Source organism: Trachypithecus francoisi, unplaced genomic scaffold (genome assembly GCF_009764315.1).
Source record: "Trachypithecus francoisi isolate TF-2019V2 unplaced genomic scaffold, Tfra_2.0 Lachesis_group1, whole genome shotgun sequence".
Classification (NCBI taxonomy): Eukaryota; Metazoa; Chordata; class Mammalia; order Primates; family Cercopithecidae; genus Trachypithecus; species Trachypithecus francoisi.
In genome coordinates, this window is record NW_022681454.1 from 54,371,912 (window position 1) to 54,399,527 (window position 27,616).

Sequence of the window (27,616 nt, forward strand, 5' to 3'; positions counted from 1 at the left end):
ATTATCCAACTGGCTACCATTACTTTTCAGAAGACACCTGTCACTTTATACTTCCCATTCTGTTGGCCCTTTGTCAGTTTATCAAAGTTGTATTAATAGAAATACACATTTATAATTGTCAGTGTGGGTATAAATCTGTGGGTTTTTAACTTACTATTTTTAATGCATCTTTTCAGGTATCAACATAGTCCATTATTTATTCTGATAGAAATATGATACAATTTTGTGTATGTAACTGTTCACTATTTAGCAATAGAACATTTAGGTTGTTTCTAGTTTTTCGGCATTTTAGATACAACCCTGATTCATGCACTTTTTCCTTCAGGGAGTAAAAAGGAAACCCTCCTTTTTTAGTATCAATTTCACTTTATTTATATACTATTATTCCCTCCTTATGGGTAATTAACACAGCTAATAAAGCTAACCCAATAATAATCCTGACAAGGTCAACACTATTCCACTCTTTCTTTATACACAAAATGGGATAACACATTTTATTTCACAAAGCTGTTGTGAAGAAAGGACTTAAAACGCCGCCTGACACATAATAAGCACTCTACAATCATCATGCCCAGGGAATGGCCAAATTCAATTATTTTATCCATCATACTCAACACGCTTCTAGTAACTTTTCTGGGCCCAATGGTTGCAGGTGAATATAAATGAGGGAGAAGTGTGGGGAGAAGCAAGTCTATGGCTAATTCAAGAGGAGCTGAGATCCACTTCAGAATTGACCAGAAGTAAGCAGACAAACAAATGTATATCCACACAGCATAAGGGTGCATTTTAGATCCTGGAAATTATATTTTTGATTTTTAGACAGCTATATTTGGGAACACAGTATAAGAAATGGAAACACACTTTCAAAAGAGCAAGAAAAGACACCATCATCTATACCACCTTTGTGGTTTCAGATTACATCTGCAAATAGTACAGGCAATTGGGGAAATTTTCTGTTGATGTAGATAGACTGGTTTTAATTATTTTGCCCCCCTACATAAAACTAAAATAATCAAAAATATTTATCCAAATTCCTGTTTTCTCCCATATTCTTGCAACCCACACTGACATTGTTTAAATGTTTCACTCTACACTTTTACTGCTGTCATAAACTTATAAAAAGTAAAGAGCAATAATGAGGCTCTCTGAAAGCATACTAAGAGAAACTATTAATCCTTTTATCTCTCCAGCACCTCCTACTGAGGAAGAGTTAGGATCCAGGCTGCAAGTTACCACGATCCAAGGTAAGTTTCTCTTTCTGCAGTAGCAGTGATCTACTTAATCATCTGTTCATTATGAAACTATAGAAGAGCTGGGAAAGAAAGGTGAATTACACAAAAATAAAAAGTATTTCAGTATATTCTAAGGCTTTCAGTCCTATTCCATAGACATAAAAGACTGTCAGAGTAAGTATTTTAAGTTGTAAAGTTGGTTATAACCATACGATGCACAGCACTTTAGAATGTGACCTCTAGCTAAGAATGCCATAAACATTTATACTCCATTTATTTGCCTAAACATATTCCTGTAATTAAAAAAAAAAAAAATTCAGATACTCCCACTATTTGTGTCTGGGGCCAGGTTCCCATTAGTTGTTAGATTAAATTATACACATTTGATTTACTATGAAATTTAATCAGGATTATTTCACTGCTAAAGTTAATTTCCCAAAAGTATAAGCCTAAATATTTTGCTTTATAATTCAATATATCCTAAATCCTAATAATCCCCATATTTACTGAGATCTGTATTATTAACATAAAAATAGCTGTTCTTCAAGTAGGTGGGAGATGGGGGTATAATATTTAGAATAAGTACTAAGAACATGTATTTACAGCATTAAAAACTGTGTAGATGGTGCACAGAATCATAACTCATTTACATTATTTTACTATACTGTAAAATTTCATATATTCACCCATTGTTTTTATTTTTGGCTCTAAGAAAGGTATTTCTTTTTTTTTAACTAAATACAGTAGAATGATATTTTGATGGCTTCTAGTCAAGATATTCTTTATTTATGTTTTTGTGCTTTGGAACTACGAACTAAAAATTTTAGCTTTTTTATTATCTTAGGAAGTTGCATGTTAATTGGTGACACAAAGCAAGTTCACTAATTATGCAGTGATTTAGTAAATAAATGCCATGCAAAAATCTATATGATCAACCAATATCTGTAAACAAAACTTAACAGAGGGTTAATCAATTAATTGAGAGCTGTTACTTCAAATGCTGTTTCCCAATTAAGAATGAACCAATAGACCATTAGTCAAAACATAATACTAAGTAGATATTTAGGGAAAAAAACTCAAAATAGGAATACATTAATATATTCCACATATTTATACAAAAATACAGAATTAAATTTTCTTTAGGCAGCTTTGGTACAGAGTTACTAAGAACCAAATTTTCAAAGATTCATTATTGTAGATGGAATTATAACTATCTTATTTTCAGAGCCTAGTTAAAATAATAAAATCATACTTTCACAATATATAATTATGCTGTTATTAATTAAGCAATAATTAATAATTAAGTCATTTCAAGTAGAATTTAAATGAAAGTATACATCTACTTAACAGAAGAACTTGGAACAGAATACAAGTCTCAACATCAAATGCAGTGCTCTTTCAATTCTTTATTTCTGTTGAATTCTACTATCTGAAAATGAGAGCAAATCCTCATCTTTTCAGGTTGAGTCTGATTGCTGGAAACCATCAAAATTCATTCAGAGCCAAATTCTGAGAATAAGGTGAGTGACTAAGACAATGCAGATCTGGGCAATTTATTAAGAACAGCAATAATAGGTTATAAAGTTTTAAATTATCTTGTGTGGCTTCTAAATAGTCTCTCAGGGAAATTACAAGTATTGCAAAAAATGTTTGAGCAATGAAGTACCACTCAAATAAGTGTCAAGAGGACACAAATGGTACTTGAATCAGAAATGAATCAGAGGAAATAGGAACTAATATCCTGAAGCACAGTGCCAAGGGTTTTTCATATATTACCTCTTATCTCCCTACTATTAGGCCCCCACAACATTTTAGGGCAAAAAATGCTCTGTAAGGTTTACTATGATCTTTCTTAGAGCTTTTTTCTCTTCAATCTTATTAACCACATTTTCAGAAACTTTCCTTGTTTTCCATGTTAGTTCACTGTCATGACTTCCTACCATTTCAAAAATATGCATTGTTAACACTCAAAACTCAGTCCTTGGATTTCTCTTAGCTCTTTGCGCTTTTTCCTTTTGGTGGCCTTAATACTCTTTCATAGCTCCAATTATATCTTGAAAGCTTAAGAAAGGATTTTGGGAGATTTAGTCTAACTTTTTTTATACATAAGAAATTTGAGACCTGCCCAAATTTAAGGCTATATATCAAAGCCATAATGACTTCTCTGCTGACATTGGCTTAAAACTCTCATCTGTAAATTCTACAATTAAATTACCGGTAGAATATTATCACCAGCAAAATTTCAACATAGTTTATCACCAACACACTACAAAATACAAACACAGACTTGTCTTGCATTTATTTTGTATCCTCATTAAAAAACCATACCCGAAAAATAAAAGTCACGAACAGGATGAAGACTCTTTTGTTGAACCTGTATGACGAGTACCCCGTATTATAGAGGTTTTTTTTCTTTATATTCTGTAGGGTTAAGTTCTAAAAATACTATAAGGCTTTATCAACGAACAAAAGAATAAACTTTACAAAATTTATGAGAGATAAACATCCAAATAAGCCTGAGTTTTCTCATCTAGAAAACAGAGCCAATAATAGAACTTAGGTGACAGGGCTGATCTTAATATAATTCATTTTATTTAGTGAATATTCACTAAATATTGGGTAGGAGTGTGTGTTAGATTATGAATGTGTATTTTGATAATGAATTCATTCAGCAGGGTACCGTATGGGATACAAAGATGAGTAAGACAATACCTGACAACTTCAAGAAGCTTATTCACTTAAAAATTTGTGAAATAATAATGTACATTTATGCATTCAGAAACATGCTAATCTGACTCTAGTGATCTGGAAAATGAGTGACCAAGGTAATAACAATTGGATAATTTTGAAAAAGAAGCTTATATTCACCAAAATAAATGTAAGAACATGAATTTGCCCATTCTGTGCTTATAAGTCTTCATAAAAGGCTAATTTTAGGCCTTTTATGAAAGTGTTAAAATTTGACAATGAATTCATTCAGCAAGGTATTGTATACCATACAATACCTTGGTGTTAAAATTTCAGACTTCATAGCCTTGCACAGTCCAAATAAGGATTCTAGACTCAAAAGTTAAAATTTGTAGTCAATGCCTAAAACATTTCTTAGGCTACATTTTCATATATTTGTTATAGCATTTTTTTAAACAAATACTTCATAAAAAGAATGAGATCCTAGTTAATGCCACACTATTTTAAACAAATATTGCAATATATTCTTAAATAAACCTTTATAAACTATACCAAAAAATTCAAAATATTTAGAAAATATCCAATGTGAAGAGAGAAGTATGTTTGCATCATACTATGCATATTACCACTCTTCTAGAATCAGGTTTCCTTTTAGAGGGCAGTTGTTCTTTTAGTTATAAAACAGGTGGTACATTTTTAATCATATAAGAAGCTTCCAGTGTCAAGGAAATTTTGTTTTGATGTTCTTTTCTTAGCTGTCAGATTATAGAAGATAAATGGCTTGAAACTTCTATTGTAATTACATGCCTTCTGTTGTCTCATCGAGGGTGTAAGGGAGGGGCTGTAAGACTTTAAAGTTCACTTTGAATTGGCAGCATACTGCCTGCCATCATCTCCCAGCAATTTACCATGTTAGTCCCAAGGATTAGTGGATTAGGAGAAGGTTTTATCAAAATCTGTACTGCTTCTCAGAAGGCAGGCCAAATGACACGGTTTGAGTATAAGAAGAGAATCCTAATAGTTGTGAACAGTATTTCCCAGCCAGATGAAAAATGCCATAAAACTGACATTTCCATTATGTTCTCATATTAATAAAATTTTTATTTAAAATAGATTAATGCTTTGTTTTGCTATTTACAGACTAGAATTTAGAATGAGACAAAGCCAGATTCCTACTTATAAACTGTGTAAGCTTAAGCAAGTCACTGAACCTTTCTGAGCCTCATTTTCTACTCTATGTAGCAGTGGAATTCAATATATCATAACTATTATTGCTAACATCCTGAAGTTCTTCAAGAATCATACACTAGAATCTAAAATAAACAATACCTCATTGTAGCTTAAAAAACGGCCCAGCATTTGGACTGATAATCTGTAAATGTTATGTTCCAACAAATATTTGCTATATGTAATGTAATGTTTCCCAATCCTAAATTCAATTTAACTTCCTATTAGATAATAAAGCTCACGAGGTGGGTCTAGGGTCTTTGGGAGCATTGAGGAAGTTCACCAAACCTAATTAAAAATGAAACGCAATATAAGAAATTTAAAACTTCAGTGACCTAATTAATATGGCCTACATGTCACTAAAACTCTTCAAATAAAATTTTAGAATTTCAAGAACACTACGTTTTAGAAGTTGTAGGTGTTTATTAAAATTGGGTGGTCCACTCTACATTATATAATTCACAGAGCCACCTATCCTATGTTGGTATACAAACTAACTGTAAAACAGTGCCCTGAGGAGAAGAAACGGAATGGGTTTCAGGAAAGGGAATGAATACCATGCTTTAAATATGATTTTTATGAGTATAATGTAATGAACACTGGTAGTTAATCCTTTAGTGAAAATAGGAATGGCACTACTTTAAACAGATACTGGTAGTGGAAATCCTCACAAACAGGTTCTATATTTTAACGGTTTCATTCAGAAGAGAACACTAGCATAATAGTCACTCATTTAATCCTTTCAATTATCTTATCAAGTAGCCAGTACTATCTTCAATTTAAGATAAATTTTACAAGAAGTTTGGGCTGGGCACAATGGCTCTTGCCTGTAATCCCAGAACTTTCGGAGGCTGAGGTGAGAGGATTGCTTGAGGCCAGGAGTTTGAGACAAGCCTAGGCAACATAGTAAGACCTAATCTCTACAAAAAAAAAAAAAAAAAAGTAGCTGAGAATGGTGGTGCACACCTATAGTCCCAGCTACTTAGGAGGCTAAGGGAGGAAGACTGCTTGAGCCCAGAGGTTGAAGCTGTAGTAAGCCTATGATCATGCCACTGCACTCCAGCCTGGGCAACAGAGCAAGACTCTTATCTCAAAAAGGAAAACAAGTTTGCCAATACTCAATATCAAATGGTTAATCTGTGATAGAACTAAGATTTTTTTTGTTTTTTTTGTTTTTTTTTTTTGAGACACAGTCTCGCTCTGTCACCCAGGCTGGAGTGCAGTGGCCGGATCTCAGCTCACTGCAAGCTCCACCTCCCGGGTTTACACCATTCTCCTGCCTCAGCCTCCGGAGTAGCTGGGACTACAGGCCCCCGCCACCTTGCCCGGCTAGTTTTTTGTATTTTTTAGTAGAGACGGGGTTTCACTGTGTTAGCCAGGATGGTCTCGATCTCCTGACCTCGTGATCCGCCCGTCTCCGCCTCCCAAAGTGCTGGGATTACAGGCTTGAGCCACCGCGCCCGGCAGAACTAAGATTTTAACTCAGGGTTTTATAATTCCAAAGTCAATGGTCTTTCTGGTAAACTACATTACTAACATCAGTGTTGTAACCTGACATAAAAGGTAAATATAATTCATGATAATTAAAATATCAACTTATGGAATAAAACATAACATCTGCATACAGCAGATTATTGATACAATTATTTGATTCTTAAATAAATGGATCATTATAAATTTAACTTTCCCAGAAATCAATGTGTAAAATTAAGAAGAGAAAAAACTAGACTTGATTCATTTTAAGACATAGTCTGCCAAAATGTTATATTCGCTAATCTTCCTAAAAGTCTGGAAATGATATCATAAACTAAGGCAACAAATAAATCAGAAAGATCATTCTTTGTGGCCAAAGTAAGGTAGGCCAGCTGACTGTACCAGATTGTGAATACATGAATTATCCTTAATTTCCTATCACAAACCTATTTACAGCTGTTCCCAGTCTCAAGGAGAAAAATTTTTATGTCTTGTTAGACACTCATTTTTCCAACTGTGCTACTGACTTTCTCTCTCCAGAATACTGTTCTTTAATCCTTCTCCTTCCTTCACTTTCAATCTTTCTATATACAGTTGAGCCCTGAACAATGAGGGGATTAGAGGCATCAACCTCCGACCACCGTCAAAAATCCATGTGTAACTTTTAACTCCTCAAAACTTAACTGCTAATAGCCTACTGCTAACCAGAAGCCTTGCTGATAACATAGAGTCAACTAATACATACTCTGAATGTTATATTATACACTATATTCTTAAAGTAAGTTAGATAAAACAAAATGTTAATAAGATATATTTACTACTAATTAAGTGAAAGTAGATTATCATAAAGGTCCTCATCCTCATCGTCTTCACACTGAGTAGGCTGAGGAGCAAAGAATGGGGGTTGTTCTTGCTGTCTTAGGGATAGCAGAGGCGAAAGAACATCAGTGTATAAAGGAATCCATACAGTTCAAACCCGTGTTGTTCAAGGGTCAACTGTATATATAAACACTCCCACATCACATAATTTTCTTGTCTTGCCCATGTAAAATCTAAATTCTTCCCTTAATCCTTACCTACCTACCTTTCTCTGTTCTCAGTACAGCTGAACTCTTCGAAAGAATAATCCGTTGCTCAACTTATTCAACTCCCATTCACTTCTCAAATCCACTGCAATCAGGATTCCAACCATATTATTCTTGCCACGATTAAATAATTACGAAATGCTAAATCTAAAGGACTATTCCCAGTCACCTTACCCCTGTGAACATTTCAAAAGATATGCTCAATCCTTTGGAAAAATATATATATATTTTCTTTCTTCAGCTCTCCTGTACTTCCCCTGTCTCTATGGTCCTTCTTTCTCTATCTTTTCCTAACCCCCTGTCTTGCCTCTTCACTGCTAGAATTAACCTGAATTTTCTTCTCATCCCTCTTCTAGTCTCTTCTAACTGGCATGAACTACCACTTTCTTTATGGTAAACCTGATGGCCAAGATTTCTGTCCTGGATGTCTTCTTTTGTGTCTAAATTCCTACTAAAAAGATTCCAATGCCCCTACAGACAACTCAAACTCAACCTATGTGAATGTGAACTCTTCTTGACCTACCCTATATTCTCCCTTTCCAGAAAAGAACTTCACCAATTTTGCCAAAACAAAAGTCTGCTAATCGTTTTAGGTTCCTCTCTTTCCTTCAAGGTCCCCTGCTCCTTCCCGTATGGTTACTAAATCCTATATATTCTGTCCCTCTCATCTCTCTCAGGCCGTCATTTCAAGCATGGAGTCTTTTGCAATAGATTTATTTTAAAAGAAGGAGTCTCACTATGTTGCCTAGGCTGGAGTGAAGTGGCTATTCATAGGCATGATCCCACTACTCATCAGCACAGGAGTTTCAACCTGCTCCACTTCCAACCTGAGCCAGTTCAGACTTCCTTAGGCAACCTGGTGGCCCCCTTGCTTCCAGGAGGTCACCATATTGATGTCAAACGTAGTGAGGACACAGGATCAGCATAGGGCATTGCAGTCCAGAACTACTGGGCTCAAGCAGTCCTCCCGCCTAAGCCTCCCGAGTAGCTGGGACTACAAGCACGTGCCACTGCACCAGCTGCAATAATCTTTTAATCACTACTTCTCACACTGTGAAGTAGTGAAACAATAGGTTTATTTCTTATTTTTGTTATTAATTCCCAATTCACATTGTCCAAGTGATTCAATACATATAAAGTTATTTCTCACTTGCTTTCAATTTCTGTAGTCATTTTGTTGCAGACCACACTTTGAGGAGCACTGCTCCAAATGGTCTTTTTTTTTTTTTTTTTTTTTTTTTTGAGATGGAGTCTTGCTCTGTCACCCAATGGAAGGACTTTAAACAGGAAAGGAATATGATTAGATATACAGTCTAGAAAGATTACAAAGTCTTTCCAGTGTAATCTTTCTAGACTGTATATCTAACCATATTTCTTTCCTGTTTAAAGTCCTTCCATTTCTGCCTATTGCCTCCATTGTCTCCACAACATGATAGCCCCTGCCAACCTCTCCAGTTTAATTCAATATATCATAACTATTATTGCTAACATCCTGAAGTTCTTCAAGAATCATGCACTAGAATCTAAAATAAACAATACCTCCTTGTAGCTTATAAAATGGCCCAGCATTTGGACTGACAATCTGTAAATGTTATGTTCCAACAAATATTTGCTATATGTAATGTAATGTTTCCCAATCCTAAACTCAATTTAACATCCTATTAGATAATAAAGCCCACGGGGTGGGTCTAGGGTCTTTAGGAGCGTTGAGGAAGTTCACCAAACCTAATACTGCCATCCTCAAATACCTGCAATTCTCTGAACATACTGAATTGTCTCAGAACTTTGCTCACAACTGTTCTCTCTGCTCTGAATGCCCTCTTCATTCCTACAAGTTCACATGCATTCATTTCTCAGGGATTACCATAAGTAACATCTTTTCCATGAAGCTTTCCTCATTTCCCAATCCCAACTCAACCAGAATAAAGCAACTCTCTCCTTTGCGCACCAACAGAATAATTTATCTACTGTAGCATTTGCATCTTAATTGCATGTAGTTTTCATGACTCTCTCAGCCTAACCAATCTCGAAGTCCTTGAGAGGCAGAGGCTGTAATCTTTATAATAATCCTTTTAGATTTCCAGGTAAAACTCTATCTTGTAATAGAAATAGCTCCTGAATTAACTTCTGAGACTATGCCCATATTAATCAAGGCTGGGAAATTAGAAGGTAGAAGAAATAAGAGGCACCAATGCAAATATAAATTAAAACAGAAATTATCTGTACATGGAAGGATACTTAGCGCTATAAAAAATGCTATGAAAACACAGTAGCAGCAAGAAAAAGGATCAAAAAGTTTTACATGCACTATACTTAACAAGTATAAATATTAGACCTACAAGGAAAATGAAGTAGTAAATGGTTCAAAATTCAAATAGTTGTGCTCATATAATGAGATTGTGTTTTTCCCACATTATTCAGTTTTATGATAATTTTTCATTATAAATTTTTAATTCAATTATAGCACAGACACATTTGTACATTGCTACATAATCTTCACTTCCATCATTTTAAAAACAGCATTAAATTTTAATTACTAAATAAGCCATAATTTAATATTTCACCTAATATTGTATATTTAGAGTGCTTTAAATTTTGTTTCTACAACTAATGCTGTACTGAACATTTCTGTAGCTGCACTTTTCACCAAGATGTTATGTTATTTTCTTTTTTTTTTTTTTTTGAGACGGAGTCTGGCTCTGTCGCCCAGGCTGGAGTGCGGTGGCCGGATCTCAGCTCACTGCAAGCTCCACCTCCCAGGTTTAGGCCATTCTCCTGCCTCCGCCTCCCAAGTAGCTGGGACTACAGGCGCCCGCCTCATTGCCCGGCTAGTTTTTTGTATTCTTTAGTAGAGACGGGGTTTCACCGTATCAGCCAGGGTGGTCTCGATCTCCTGACCTTGTGATCCGCCCGTCTCGGCCTCCCAAAGTGCTAGGATTACAGGCTTGAGCCACCGCGCCCGGCCTGTTATGTTATTTTCTTAAGGTAAGTTCCCAGAAATAAGGCTTAAAAAAAAAAAAATCAAAAAACATTTTATTCATAAGTTGCTCTTAAAATATGGAGTAAAATTAGCATAAGATATTGCTGATGGCATAAATTGGTACAAGTTTTTTAAGCAGTATATATATCTCTCTCTATATATATAATCATACTAAAGTGTATTTTTACTTACCAGCTCCATTGTACATTTTCCCCCAAGCAATGTATTTCAACAGAGGAAACTATCAAAACTCTAAGATTAAGCTTCCCAAGTAAATGAGAATTTTTTGAAAACTTCCAGTGTGCGCATAAATCAGTGCATTCATTCTGTAGGCCCACCTAGCAATAAATCCATTCTGTAAATGTACATGCTCTTGGCCATTAGTCCTCCTCTAGGAATAATGTTATGTGTCAAATGTTCATGTGTAAGGATATTCAATAAAGAATTATTTAAAATACTGCAAACTCTTCTTGATGGATTTGCAAAAGCAGTAGCAAAGAAACACTGTGATAAAAAAGTTTAAATATTAAAAATTTAACAACTTCTAGAAATTCCCATAAAATTAAAAAGGCAAATCATTTGTAAAAATCAAGTAGACATATTAGTCTGATAGTTGAGATCTCACTGCACTGCATTCACCATATATGATAATCATAACAAAATCTAACATTTCCTGAAAAACTATGTGCCAGGCATTTTTTGTGCTTCACCAATATTTTTCTTATTAATCACTAAAAACCCTATTAGTCACATGTTATGGAATATTACCCCCGTTTTATAGATGAGGAAACTGATATATACAGCAAGTAGGTGATTTGCCTGGGTCAAACGCTAACAATAGACCTTAAACTGAACCCAGATAATTTTAACTTCAAGAATTTACTCATATAATTTTTAAATATAAGTACAATTAAATGTTATTTCTGATCCCTACTTTTTCAATACACACGCTTTGAGTATTTTATCATAATATAGGCATTTGTATAAAAAACTGCCAAATTTGATAGTTTGATCATTGGCTCACCAAGCCCAATATTCAATCTCTGGTAGTGACACTAGGATTATTAGTTGTGAGAAAAATGAATGTCATTTATAATCTCGGCTGCAAAAAAGTTAGGTTATAGATTCATAAAGGTAAGGAAAGAAAATTAGAAGCACCCTATGTTTCAATTAATTAAACACTGTATTTGGATTTGGCAGAATGGCTCACGCCTGTAATACCAGCATTGTGGGAGGCCAAGGCAGTAGGATTGCTTGAACCCAGGAATTCAACATCAGCCTGTTCAACAAAGCAAGACCTCGTCTCTACTAAAAATTAAAAAATTAGGTGGGTGTGGTAGCTTGTGCTTGTAGTCCAGGCTACTTAGGAGGCTAAGGTGGGAGGACTGCTTGAGCTCAGGAGTTCAAGGTTACAGTGAACCGTGATCATGCCACTGCACTCCAGCCTGGGCAAAAAAGCAAGATGCTGTTTCAAAAACAACAATAAAAACTGTGTTCATATAAAAATTAGAGTAGAGTACAACTGGCAATGATATTATATAGTCCTTTTGCTCCATAAAATTTTGCTCCATAAATATATTTGCTCCATAAAATATAGTCCTTTTGCTCCATAAAATGAGCTAAATTCCCATCTACATCCCAACTTCCATTAATAAATCTACAGATCCATCTTCTTATTTTTTCCCCAAGTCTCACTTTCAACTTATTTCATCACCTCTTTTTTTTAAGTGTCAGTTCTTTTATTTCTTCTAGTATCATTTACTCCAAGGGAATCCTCAATGTCAAGTATTTTTTAAAAATTTATCCTAAACCCTCTGGGATTTCAACCTTTAATCAAAACACTTTCTGACATTTGTGAGAAATTAGAAAAATTATAAACTATGTGGCAAATTCAGCACATCAAAATGTGTGAAATGCAGCTAAACAGTGTTTGAAGAGAAATCTGTACCTTAAACCTTATGCTTTAAAAAGATCAGTGTAAAATTAAATACAGGTGTATGTTTTTATATTGTGCAGGACTTCACTGCACTTCCAAGATTGCCTTTTTAAAAAAATTAAAACTCTGTAGCAAGCCTATGTTGAACAAGTCTATCACTGCCGTTTTTCCAAGAGCATGTGATCACTTGGTGTCTCTATGTCACGTTCTGCTAATTCTTAAAGTATTTTAAACTTTTTCATTATTACTTTATCTGTTATGGTGATCTGTGATCAGTGATCTTTGATGTTACTACTGTAATTTTTTCGGGCTCCACAAACTGAGCCCATATAAGACAGCAAACTTAACTGATAAAAGTTTATATGTGTTCTGACTGGTCCACCGATCAGTCGTTCCACATCTCTCTCCCTTTCCTTGGGTCTCCCTATTCCTTGAGACACAACAATACTGAAATGAGGCCAATTAATAACCCCACAATGGCCTCTAAGTGTTCAGGTGAAAGGAAGAGATGCATCTGTCACTTTAAATCAAGAGTTAGAAATGACTAAGCTTAGAGAGGAAAGCATGCTGAAAGCTGAGACAGGCCAAAAGCTAGGCCTCTTGCACCATTAGCCGAGGAAAAATTCTTGAAGGAAAAAAGTGATACTCCAGTCATCAGTGATGAACGATAAGAAAGCAAAACACCCTTATTGCTGATATGGAGAAAATTTTAATGGTCTGGACAGAAGATCAAACCAACCACTGTATTCCCTTAAGCCAAAGCCTTAATCCAGAGTAAGGCTCTAACTCTCTTCAATCCTATGAAGGCTGAGTGAACTGAGAAACCTGCAGAAGAAAAGTTTGAAGCTAGCAGAGGTTGGTTCATGAGCTGTAAGGAAAGAAGCCATCTCCAGAACATATAAGTACAAGGTAACGCAGGAAGTATAACAAGTTATCCAGAAGATTTCACTAAGACCATTGATGAAGGTGGCTACACTAAACAACAGATTTTCAGTAGAGGCAAAACAGCCTTCTATTGGAAGAAGCCATCCAGGACTTTCAGAACTAAAGTAAGTCAATGTCTGGCTTCAAAGATTCAAAGGACATACTGACTCTCTTGTTAGGAGCTAGTGCAATTGGTGACTTTAAGCTGAAACCAATGCTTACTTGCCATTCCAAAACTCATAGGCCCTTAAGAACTATGCTAAAACTACTCTGTTGTGCTCTATAAATGAAACAACAAAGCCTGGATGACATCACATCTGTTTCCAGCATAGTTTACTAAATATCTGAACCCCACTCAAAAAAACCCACTCAGAAAAAAAGATTCCTTTCAAAATATTCCTGCTCATTGACAATGCACCTGTCACCCAAGAGCTCTGATGGAGAAGTACAGAAGATTACTGTTGTTTTCATGCCTGCTAAAATAACATCCAATCTGCAGCCCATGGATCAAGGAGTAATTGTGGCTTTCAAGTCTTATTAGCTGGATGTGGTAGCTCACACCTATAATCCCAGCTACTCTGGAGGCTGAGGTGAGAGGACTGCTTGAGGCCAGGAGTTCAAGACCAACCTGGGCAACATACTGAGACCCGAACACTAAGAAAAACTTTAAAGAATTTCGCAGGTGTCTTAGTACATGCCTTTAGTCCCAGCTACACGGGAGGCTGAGGCAGGAGGATCACTGGGGCCCAGGAGTTCGAGGCCACAGTGAGTTATGATCATGCCACTGCATTCCAGCCTGGAAGACAAAGCAGGACCCATTTTGATAAGTCTTATTATTTAAGAAATACATTTCATAAGGTTATAACTGTCATAGATAGTGAATCCTCTCATGAATCTGTGCAAAGTAAAACTGAAAACCTGAAAAGAATTCACCATTCTATATTTCATTAAAAATATTTGTGATTCATGAGAACAGGTCAAAATATCAACATTAACAGGACCCTGGAAGTTGACTGCAACCCTCATGGATGACTCTGAAGGGTTTAAGATTTCACTGAAAGAAGTAACTGCAGATGTCATGGAAAGAGGAAGAGAACTAGAAATGGAAACTAAAAATGTGACTAAATTGTTGCAGTCTCATAATCAAACTGGAACAGATGAGGAGTTGCTTATCCTTGAGCAAAGAAGTGGTTTCTTGAGATGGGATCTGTTCCTGGTGAAGATGCTGTGAACACTGCTGAAAGGACTCAAAAGAATTTAGAATATTATATAAACATAATTCATAAAGCAATGGTATGGTTTGATATGGTTTGAGGGAACTAACTCCAATTTTGGAAGAAGTTCTACTGTGCATAAAAACTGATATCAAACAGCACTGCATGCACAGAGAAGTCTTTCATGAAAGGAAGAGTCCATTGACTTGGCAAACTTAAATCATTGTCTTATTTTAAGAAGTTACCATAGCCACCCCTTCTTTCAGCAACCACCACCCTAATCTGTCAGCAGTCTTCCATACTGAGGCAAGACCCGCCACCAGCAAAAAGATTACAAGCAGCTGAAGGTTCAGATGATCGTTAGCATTTTTTATCAATAAGTTATTTTTAAATTATGGTATATATACTTTTTAGACATAATATTATTGCATAGTTAACAGACTACAGTATAGCATAAATGTAACTTTTGTATGCACTGGGAAACAAAAAACAAAACACTGTGTGTGCCTCTTTATTGCAAAATATTCACTGCAGTATCTCTTAAAATAAAACATAAAAATTTTAGCATATGTCAATAAATAAAGACCAGATAAAGTCAAAAGTTGGTTCCTTAAAGAGATTAATGCCTTAGCAAGTTTGATAAAAAGGGGAAAACACAAATTATTACTATTAGGCATAAAAAAAGGAATATCAAAATAGATCCTCCACATTTTGAAATGATGATACTGGAACATTATTAAAAACTTCACGTCAGTAAAACCCTGTATCTCAGATGAAATGTACAAATTTCTTTAAAAATATAAATTTCAAAATTTACAATGTAAGAAAACTGAACATCTAAACGGCCCTATAACTATTAAAGATATGAAATATGTAATTAAAAACCTTTTCACAAAGGTAAATTGAAGCCCAGTTTGCTTCACAGGTGAATTCTAAATATTTAGGAAAAAAATACACATCATACACTAACTCTTACAGAAAGTAGAGGTAACATTTCTCAACTCATTTTATGAGACCAACATAACTCTGAAACAAAAGTCTAAAAAAGAAAACCAAAGTTCAATATCCTTCATGAATAAAAAATCCTTTTAAAGACTGAAAACAGCAATATATTTTTTATAAAAGAAATCGTGGTCAGCTAGGGTGTTTCCAAGAAATTCAAGGTTGGTTTGGCATTTCCCACTATTCTCATCTTCCCCCACTTCTCCATCACATTTTAGACTCAGTAATCTGTATCAAACTAAAGGATTTCTCAAGCCTGGGAAACACTGTATCCAATAAGCAAACTTCTTTACATCCTTCAGGTCTCAGTTTAAGGCTACCTTCTCTGGGAAGAAAATAATTTACAATAATTTGCTGAAACTCTTAGAGTGAAAGATAAAGAAAAGTGAAGAAAACGTGTGGAAAATGTGCAAAACCAAAGTATCCTCAGACAAATTAAAATACATTGCATTCAATAATACATTATTTGCAATTAGAAATAATGTCTGTAATATAAAGCCAAGGAAATTTCTAAGATGCAAATATAAAAGACGAAGAGCTAGAAAACAGAGGGGAACAAAATTTAAATTAGAGGTTCAATCCAAAAGGCACAATATCTTTTTGTAAGTAAGAGGACTGATTTTAAAAGAAGAAAGTACAGAAAGAGGAAGAAATAAAATTACCAAAACATATAAAGCAAGAAAATGTAAGTTTCCAGACTGAATAAGGCCTGCAAGGTACCCAGCACAATGAATAAAAGGTACAACATCTTGAATATTCAGAACAAGTTAATACACATGCTAAAAATGTTCATGGTGGGGCCAGGAGGCAGAGGAGGCAGGAATAAGAAAAAGAGGAAGAAGAAGAAACCCACCACAGTTCACACATAAAAGATCAGAAAAGACAGTAATATCAGCTTTCTCAACAGAAATATGAGAAGCTACAATACTATGAAGGAGTGCCTCTTAAAACTCGCAGGGAAAATCTTATCTAACCTAAAATTATTTGCCCTGCCAAATTATCAATCAGGTATCAGTTTAGGGAAAATATAAACTTTTAGTCAGCAAAGTTTATTTTTTACTTATTTTTGTAGAGACAGGGTCTTACTATGTCACACAGACTGGTCTTAAACTCTTGGCCTCAAGCAAGCAATCCTCCCACTTCAGCCTCCCAAAATGCTGGGATTACAGGCATGAGCCACCACACCCAGCCTAGGCAGCAAAGCTTAAAACTTCCTCTCATGCATATTTTCTCTAGCAACAACTAGAGGAGTTGCTTTACTAACAAACCAAGAAAAAGGACGAGAAGAGATCCAGGAATTTCCATAAAGATTGGTGGGGAAAATACTAGAATTATAAGTGTGTGGCAGCTCCAGAAAGCAACCAATTCTGATTGCAGAGTTCTATGAGAGATCTAATGAAGAATGAAAATGATAGCCACCTTAAACTGGGAGGAAATTTACACTTCTAAACGGAGATTAATCAATGATAGGGTACATAAAAAACTAAGTAAACAAAAAACACAGAATTATAAACACAGTAATTAACTCCAGGAAAAACAAGGACAGGAAATGTGATCATGGGATAGTAAACCTCAGTGGTGACAAATATTTACATATTAAAAAAATGTAGACACTGAACACTGATTCAACCAAAAACTGTGTCCAAAACATGCTGGAAGGATGTAAGGAAAGAACACGTGTGTGTGTTTGTGTGTGTGCGCGCGCGCATGGTTGTGTATGTGTGAGGTGGACAAACTATAAAATATCTAAATCAAAACAAAAAAATCTCATTTTCCATAACAAAGTTCACAGATACTGTTTTTTAAAAGTGCAGAGGTAAGAAATAGCATAATTAGCGTGATATATTAAAATGCCAGAAGTGAAAAATTATTTCTAAAGAGTTTAAGTAGAAGAAGGGGACTGGCAGGGAGCAGGGAGGGAAGTGATTTTTTTTTTCAAACCTTGTTAAATCTGACTTTTTAAACTATATATATACTTTAATAAAGTTTCAATTTACAAATTACTTTGTAAGATTATGATGAACTGCAGAAAAAAAGTATAAACTAATCTATTACAGTATCAAAGATGAGATTAAAAGTTTTCACAAAAACTTTCTTTTAAAATAAAAAGAGCACAATTCCTAATAAAACCAGTGTAAGGAACACTAGATTCAAGACAGTGGTTCTTCTTACATGAACATTAGCATTAGACTTAAAACTTAAGTTCTTATAAGCATTCTGCAGCATAATTAAATTCATTTTATTCTCAAGTAGCATTCTCTATATGGTTTACTAAAAATTAAATTGTTTAGTAATTGTCAACTCTCAAATTCAAATAAGATGGTTTATCACATATACTTATCATTCTGTATTGTATATATACACGTATACTTGGGAGTAGTTTTTTGCGTTTCTTAAGTACTGGTCCTAGAAATCTCCAGATGCTTTTTCAGTCTCACAACGCGAGTAGAATGTATTTTCACTGGATAGAACTCCTTTTTCCAACTTTTTCCTAAAGCTTATAGGGAGGTTAATTTTTGTTTCAGTAGGTTCAATTATTCTGCTATTAAAGAAAAATGAATGCCCCCAATACTTTACCTAAAAATTATACGTGACAAAGTATTTCAAAGCTTTATAAGTAGCAACATATTAGATTTTTTTAACTTAATTATATATTTTAGATCTGATATATATTAACAGTGCTAATTTTGCAAGATGATCACTTTTTCTTCTTTCTCTAGAGATGTATTTATCCTATGACCATACTCTCCTTTATTCCAGTCTATATACTTAAATTTTTTCATAACCAAATCATTCCAATGTTTATGTTAACACTGTTTAAAAAGATTTCTTTAAAAGGTAGCATTTATATTAATGGGCATTTTTTAAGGTCACTGTCCTAAATCTAAGGAATATGAATTTTTACAGATAGTCATAACTCTGTACATTCAATGAACAGTATTAGGTACCTACTGGGTTGGATACTGGGCAGGATTCAAAGATAGACAATTCCTATTTCCCACCCTCAATAAGCGTAAAATCTAATATAAATACCCATAGTAAATAAATAGCAGCAATCAAGCTTAAATCTGTGAACGTGTTGCAAAGTACAAAATCTTTAAGCCAACTCAAAATAAGGGTGTCCAGAGAAAAGACCAATCATTGACGTTTACTTCAGTTCTCCTAACTCTACTATTCATTTCCCCAGGGTTCTCTCAGATGCTATTAAAGAGCAAGAAGTAGTTGTATAGGTCCATGCAAACCTGAAAAGGATAATGTAATTCCTTCCAGAGGATGTAAAACAGCTAGTACTGAAAGTGCTTTCTGCCACACATAGATCAGTATCTCAAGTCACTGAATACTATGTTCTTGAGAACTTACAAAGACTATTTTGAGTTGTTATAATTTTAAAAAGTAGTAAGTCCATGACCCAGGGTATTGGGGGTATAAGGGAACACATTTATGCAGAATAAGTAAACAGACACAGTAAGCTATGTTCCCCAGTTAATTATGTCATTTATGAAAAAGAAAACTTGAAAGCAGCAAGCAGAAAATAGCAAGAATAGGAACTGTTTTTAATACATGTCAAAGAGAAAAATATGGAGTATGAAAGCAATGAAAAACAATCTTGTTTACTGTCCTGTATGTTCTAGATAACCAAACAAGTCTGAATATCGAAAAGTTGTTCAATGTACTCAGCAGAAATCCTAAACATTCAATTCTTATTTTGGCTTTACATTTGTAAGTTTTCTTTTGTTGTTATTCCTGTAGTTTTTTAATGGTGTTACATATGTAACTTGCCTGAGTGAGAAATAAAAGGAACAGAACTGAAGAACATGGCTGACAGTTACCATGAATATATTAAACTTTTACTTTCTAATAAAGCATTATTTCTTCTAACATATTTCCCTGTGCCCAGATTAAAACTCTTTTTTCCACTATAACCATACATACATGAAAATTCATTTATGCCAATGCACGATCCTGTTCCATCCTAGTATCTTCCAAGTGTTAACTGGGTGAAATTATTACTGAAAACTTTTAACAGTGAAAAACATCAATATTTAAATTCTGGATTGAATCAAAAGCAGGGATATAAGAAGAAAAGAGTAGCTAAAACAAAGTGATTGTGGCAAATACAAAATTATTAAGACTTTTAAAATGCATCTACAAGAGAGCGTGTACAAACTAGGAAAATACCAAATTTTTAAGCAAAAGCCAAGTATAAAAATACCTTTAAATATTTTTTTCAATACTATCCAATAATGAAGATGAAAAGCAGTTATGTTTATATTAAATAAATCAGCATTTTTCTATGTTGGCAAAGATACAACTGAATAATAACTCAATGCAAAGAACATCATTAAGAAGAGTAGGATAGCTAAAGGTTAAAATATTTTCTACTTTCTGTAGCTAACATCAGAGTCTTACTTCCACTTTATAAGATTTTGCTGTTGTTCTGGTGTGTTTTATTTGCGATAGTGATGATGTTACATGTGTAACTTGCCTGAATGAGAAATGAAAGGAACAGAACCAAAAGGATCTTCTGGAGGATGGTTATGTGGAGCAGAAAGTGAGTCTACATTCTTATCTGAGGATGCTCTCCCCTCGAGCCTATCTGCAAAAATAAGATGAAATGAAATAAAAAATGAAATAAAAATGATCTTTAAATTAAAAAGTGATATACAACATAAATAAAAGTGAAAATTAAAGCACCAGCCTTTTAGAAAAATATTAGGTTCAGAATCTATCATTCTAAGTATTAGGGAGTAGTCCTGAATGTAATACATATTTATTGCTGCAAAAGCAAGTTTAACAATATAATCCATGATAGGTTTCACTAAATACAATTAACCTAATAATAAACTTACTCTGGTTCATTTAAATACTACTTGTCCTCAACTTTAATATATTGGGCCTGAACTCAAACCCAGCTAAATAAAAAGAGACATATTTGACAGACTGTCTCCAAAAATAAATTTAGAAAAAATCTTGCAAATGGTCATTCATCCATAAAGTAGGTAAATCTTGCTTCTCAATAGCAATAAAAATTCACTATATTTTACTTTTTTGTTCATTTTTCATACTACTTTGTATTATCAAACCATTCTCTCTCTCTCTCTCTCTCTCACACACACACACACACACAAACACACATGCCCCTCCACACACTCACAAAGACTTACATAAAAACAGAGTTTATTGACTGACCCAACAAGTAAATTTGAGTATCTACTATGTGCCAATGTGCCAGGCACTATTCTAGACAACTGGCATGTAATGTCAAACAAAACAAGGACCCCTGACCTTATGCAGATTATATGCTGGTGTGGAAAAACAAATAATAGGCAATAGACATAAAAAGAAATGTATATAGTGTGTTAAAAGCTATAGAGAAAAATGTAGTGCAGGGTAATAGGAATTCAGGGAATGGGTAGAGATTTTAGTAGTAGAGTGATTCTAATAGTCACTAGGTAAGAAAAGACTTGAAGGAAGCAAGGGAGTGAATACCTAGGAAAGAACAATTGGGAAGAGAAAGAGCTGGAGGCCCAGTGTATTTGAGTTGATATATCCTGACTCCCTAGTAATGATTATATTTTCCCTGCTCTTAAACTCTCCATATAGGTCAGGGATGGGGGCTCACACCTATAATCTGGAAGACCAAGGCAGGAGGATTTCTTGAAACCAGCCTGAGCAACACAGGGAGATGGTCTTTTGATTTTTTTTCAGCAAGCATGTAATGAAATTTGGATCTCTCCCGATCTTTACAGAATGTTAACTTCACAATATTCTGTAACAGTCAATAACAAACACATTACTTTAAAAACGCAAAAATAGGCCGGGCGCGGTGGCTCAAGCCTGTAATCCTAGCACTTTGGGAGGCTGAGATGGGCGGATCACGAGGTCAGGAGATCGAGACCATCCTGGTTAACACGGTGAAACCCCGTCTCTACTAAAAATACAAAAACTAGCCAGGCGAGGTGGCGGGCGCCTGTAGTCCCAGCTACTTGGGAGGCTGAGGCAGGAGAATGGCGTAAACCCGGGAGGCGGAGCTTGCAGTGAGCTGAGATCCGGCCACTGCACTCCAGTCCGGGCGACAGAGCGAGACTCCGTCTCAAAAAATAAAAATAAAAAATAAATAAATAAATAAATAAAAACGCAAAAATACTACTAAAAATTGAGGCTGCAGTGAGCCAAAATTGTACCACTGCATTCCAGCCTGGATGACAGAGAGACCCTGTCTCTAAAACAAACAAAAACCTCTCCACATAGTAGACACATACTAGTTGAGAACTTCCTGATTTTTGTAGGATGTCTCTCTAGCCTCCGATTCTTGGCAATCAAAATTCTATTTGAGACTCATTCTACCTCCTTTCCAGACATTTTGAGCATTTCTACCAGCAGACCTTTGGTCCACAGCCATTTGAAAAAATCCAAATCATGTTTAGACTGACCTATATTCCAAGAACTCCATGGTAAGCTGTACTGGTTTCAACTGAGTTTTAAGGGACTGCAGTGTAGGGGAGGCGGAACCCAAGTAGAACTGGAATTCCCTAAAAATGACTTTCGGCCGGGCGCGGTGGCTCAAGCCTGTAATCCCAGCACTTTGGGAGGCCGAGACGGGCGGATCACGAGGTCAGGAGATCGAGAACGTCCTGGCTAACACGGTGAAACCCCGTCTCTACTAAAAAAATACAAAAAACTAGCCGGGTGAGGTGGCGGGCGCCTGTAGTCCTCCCGAGTGGGAGGCTGAGGCAGGAGAATGGCATAAACGCGGGAGGCGGAGCTTGCAGCAGGAGGCGGAGCTTGCAGTGAGCTGAGATCCGGCCACTGCACTCCAGCCTGGGTGACAGAGCGAGACTCCGTCTCAAAAAAAAAAAAAAAAAAATGACTTTCAATTTTGGAGTGAAGCAAAAAGCCCCAAGTTCAAGCAGCGTCTCTTCTAACAGTGCTGTTTACATTGAATGTACATTTCAGTTACCTGGGGATTTGTTAAAATGTAGACTCTGATGGAATGAGTTTGGGGAGGATCCTGACATTCCGCACTTCAACTAGCCCCCAAGTGATACTGATACTGCTGTCCAAGAAGTACACTCTTGAATAAACAAGGCCCTAGAGTCTATAATATTCTAAATATAACTACTCCTATGGGCAACTAATTCTTTCAAAACCTTTATGACAATAGGTACAATTACCAGCCTTTATAGTTAACATGAATTCTGCAGTATCTATATGAAACTTTGGATTGTTTAAATTTTTACTTAAAATTTTGTTGAAACACTATCACACATTTTATGGAGGCACTAATATTGAGTTACTAAATACATCTGACAATTGTTTTATGAACAAACACAACTTCCTAAACTTAAGTGCTCTTTTCAAATCCAACACTGCATTGGTTAACAATGAAAATTTATTTTGGGTATTATTTTTCAAGGTATTAACTGTATACTTAATGCAGGAAATCAGTGACAAATGCTCATTTTACTAAAAACTTTTTATTATTTTGTTGTCAAAACACCTATTAAAGAGAAGCCAGTCCCATAACATCTTTCTGCAAAAGGTTGAAGAATAATTTATATAACAAAGGGTCCCTAACTTATTGTGGTGGGAGGCTGCAATCAAACCTTAAGGAGAGGATTCAGATTCACTGAGTGAGATGACATGTGGTTACCTATTTATTCAGGCCCTCAATGCATTTATGGAATCACTGTAAAACCAGTAATGATGCCTTGTATCAGAATCCTCCTGGACTCCCCCACTCTTCTCCATTTCCCAAATTCCAGTGTATAAAGCACTGAGGACAGAGAAAAGAGGGGTTGAGGAAGAACAAATGGAAGAGACTGACTCAGAGTGATGACGACAGCATGTCAATATCCAAGGACCCTCATTCCTGAAAATTAAGACCAAAAGTATAAGTATTTAAGTCTGAATTAGAAACAGACTTTATACCTCAACCATCTGCATCATAACTGCTAGGATTTCTGTATAAAATGTAGTTACCTGGACCCTACCACAGACCTAATGAATCAAGTTATCTGAGTAGTAACTTAGGAATCTGCAATTTTACATACTCTCTGTTTTTATTTTTGTTTTATGTTTTGAGACAGGGTCTCACTTTTTCACCCAAGCTAGGGTCCAGTGGCATGATCACGGCTCACTGTGGCCTCAATCTCTCCGGTTCAAGCAATCCTCCAATCTCAGCCTCCCAAGTTGCTGGCACTACAGGCACAGGCCACCACGTTCAGCTAATTTTTTATTTTTTGTAGAGACAAGCTCTATGTTGTCCAGGCTGGTCTCAAACTCCTGGACTCAAGCAATCCTCCACGCCCAGCCTCTCAGCGCGTATTTGTTTTTGAGACAGAGCCTTGCTGTTTCACCCAGGCTATGATACAGTGGCATGATCTTGGCTCACTGCAACCTCTGCCTCCAAGGCTCAGCCTCTGGAGTAGCCGCGACTACAGGCACACCACACTTGGTTAATTTAATTTTTTTAATTTTTTGTAGACACGAGGTCTGTATTGCCCCGGCTAGTCTCGAACTCCTGGCCTCAAGCAATCCTCCCACCTCAACCTCCAAAGTAGTAGAATTACAGGCAAGAACCCACCACACCCGGCCCTCTCGACGTATTTAAACCACTACTATACTAATAAGTCCCAGCTTATAAAACTGTGAAGTTATCACTGAGGTTCTTTAAATTCTCATGCACTGGTATATTACATCCATCAGTCTGTGGTAAATTTATGGTAAGTATATGAACAGTACTGTGAAATTATGACAAAACTATACACATTATCATGTAGGGGTGAACTTGTTTTTATATAAGGGTCCCTATAAGTAAAAATATAGAAGAACTTTGCTCTATGCAAAGTTCATTTATCCAGTTATTTCAAAATAGGAATCAGAATAAATTCATTGTAAAATGAACGTTATTGTTCCACAAAATGCAGAATCAACTTTTCAATGGAATTTTTAAAAAAATCATTTATGTTTCTAAAGTTCACATGAAAATGTGGGTCTCAGGACACAAAATACAAAATAAATATACACATTAATTTTGTAATTATTACCTATAAATAAAATCTAATGAAATGGTTATGTAGAACTACTTTGTAAACACATAGTCATCCCTAAAATGTTTTTAATTACATTTTCAAATGACTGGTTTTCTTTAGATTAGAACAAAGCTTGATTATCCAATATAAGAAACTTACCTCCTGCCTTCACAAAAGAATTATGTTGGTGAACAAAGACAGTATCTTTTCAAGAATTTTAATTGATACAGATAGCGAAAATACAGGATTTTAAAATCTTAGAATCAAAGTATATTCCATAATATCATCACGAAATTAAAATAGTCTACAAAGTTAATTTTGCTGCTTATATGGATAATGGTGTAAAAGGCTAAAAGGTTAATGAATAAGGTTTAAAAGCACAGTCGTCACGTGATACTCTTGAAACTGGTCTAATATACTTGAAAAGTTCTGTTATTCTGCACTGAAGGAACAGTAATAGTTCTGAATTTGCTAAAAAAGATGAGGGTTAATATTTTACAATAAACTATAGATTCAGATGCTTATAGCCATTATCATTCTGTGGCTTCATAGATGAAACAACAACATTCAGTGGAATTTATAAAGCAATCACAATTCTTTAGTATCTTCTATTCTTCCTTTTAGTTATTTTGATCCAATTTTAAGCAGAAAAAATCCACCATCAATAAATGAAATGTATTTCATGAAGTAATAGTTTTAATTAACAGGTATAATTACACAACTATTTGCACAAATACAAGTTTATAAATTCCCCAAAGCAAGCATCTGTGTTCTAATTAGTTTAATGTATTAAATATTATGACAATTTTAAATTGTCATATTAAATATTAAGATACTAAAATATTATGACAAATTGCTAAAGTTTACATACTAATCGGGATATTCTGGTACAAAAAAATAAAAATACAAAGTTAAATTTTTAAAAATATCATTCAGACAAGCTTTATTATTAATGCTTAAATTTGATTTAATGTTTTCTTCTTACTAAAATTAAGAACAGGTAAAACAATTCTGAACCATAAATGGTATTCATTTATAGTGAAGGTGAAAGCAAGAAGAATCTAGTTTATTTTACATATTAAATCCCTTTGCCTAGTATATGGAATCAACTGTTTTCTTAAAGATTACTAAAAAACGTTGTTATCAATTAGTAATATTTTAGAATTTTGATATCTCAAAATACTATTATGATTTGAAAATTACTTTCTGGATAATACACGTAAAATATTTCCTAAACAGCATATTATTTTCCTTTTTTTTGCTTTTAAACAAATAACCGTGAATCATTTTCAAAATAAAACCCCAAATGGAAAAGTATTATTCTGAATAATCATTATACTGGCAATGCCTCTACTTTTAAGGACCATATAAAGGCTTTTAGTTTCTCACTGGAAAGTGTTTTATAAACCAAATATAAATTATTTTAGAACAGACTTTGGAAAATTGTTAATACCTCTGTCAAGGAAAAGGGTACAAATATCCTACACGGCATTTCAACTGCATCAATAGTTTATTCCTTTTGGAAAATGACAGGATTTATATTATACTGATGGGCAAATTTTTGGAGTCATTGAACCCACTATTTCGGAATTCAAAAAAGTGAAAGTTATTAAACTTTAAGAAAGTTTAATATAATGACCAACTATCAATTTTCATTGCACAATTAGTCTTCTAATAAACTCTTAAGGTTCTGAAAGAGTTCTTTTGCCCATCAATATAATATAAACTCTATCAAATAGATCAAATACTAGGTATCTTATTGCTTCTGAAAGAGGTGCTAAAGATGACTAAATTTTACAGTTAAGTTAAACTCTGAGAGGAAATCTTTCTAAACTATATTTTATATACAACTTTATAGTAATTACAAACTTTTTTATTAAAGACATTTCACTTTTTTGAACCCTAAAAGAGTGGGTTCATTGACCCCAAGTCACTGAACAATGAATATCAATTATTAAGAGAAAAACAGACACTTTTTCGTCAACTTCCTTGCTATCATTTGTCACTTCTGCTTTTGATGTGTTTGCCCACAAAGCCCCTTCTAATTTGATGGTTATATCACCACTGACAAACTGATAATTTAAATATAATTTTTAAATGCTGGCTAAAAGTTAAAAACCTCTTAAATCATGACATAAAGGCTTATACAGAAAGTGAGAAAAGGGAAAGTGGCATTTATTTATTGAGTGCCCAGATTTAAAGACATCATTTAATTATCTGGACAACCCTATGAAATAGGCATCACTATCGCCAGTTTATAAATGTGAAAGTGAGACTGACAGCAGTTGAGTGACTTATCTGAGATTACAACCTAGTTAAGTAACGTTGCCAGGGGTGAAAATTTATGTTTTCTGGTACTGTGTGCCAAATTAAGTGCATCAGACTTGTGACAATAATTTCAGTAGCTCATGGACCATCTATGTGTTTTTCCAAATGGCTAAGGTTGCTCCAAGTCTAACCTTCACATAAAATTCCTCCTGCACTTTCCTTTGGAACTTAGTATCTTTCTATAATTAATACTGCAAAGTCTGAACTCTCTTTGGCATACACATATGTACACAGATACATGCACAATTTACAAATGCTATCTGATCATGAAGTTTAAAATTCACACATTATCTGATCATGAAGTTTTAAGCTATTCTTAAAAATAGCTACTTAAGAATTTTACGTACTCAACCCAATTTTTATGAAGTTATATACATATAGGCATATTCATATGTCACTCTTGCCTATGCTAAGTAAATAAAACTACTTTGATGTCATTACAAATTCTAGGAAGCTTAGAATAACACATTTTTATAGGATACAAAATAATGT

The 27,616-nt window shown here is 34.7% G+C and overlaps 1 protein-coding gene and 1 long non-coding RNA gene across 3 annotated transcripts in view; one reads left to right on the forward strand and one right to left on the reverse strand.

Annotated features, from left to right (window-relative positions):
• Positions 1 to 27,616, reverse strand: part of BMP2K (BMP2 inducible kinase) — a 145,648-nt gene that overhangs the window by 9,038 nt on the left and 108,994 nt on the right. The window contains exon 15 of one of the 2 annotated variants that reach the window (XM_033214320.1): positions 20,248 to 20,358. The exons of the other annotated variant lie outside the window; for it this stretch is intronic. Coding sequence (XP_033070211.1) covers positions 20,248 to 20,358 — 111 coding nt within the window. The remainder of the gene's footprint in view (positions 1 to 20,247; positions 20,359 to 27,616) is intronic. 2 annotated transcript variants of the gene reach the window in all.
• LOC117085426 lies at positions 402 to 12,261 on the forward strand. Its single transcript, XR_004437951.1, has 3 exons — positions 402 to 1,244; positions 2,583 to 2,752; positions 11,886 to 12,261. It is a non-coding gene; the product is annotated as an uncharacterized LOC117085426 (long non-coding RNA).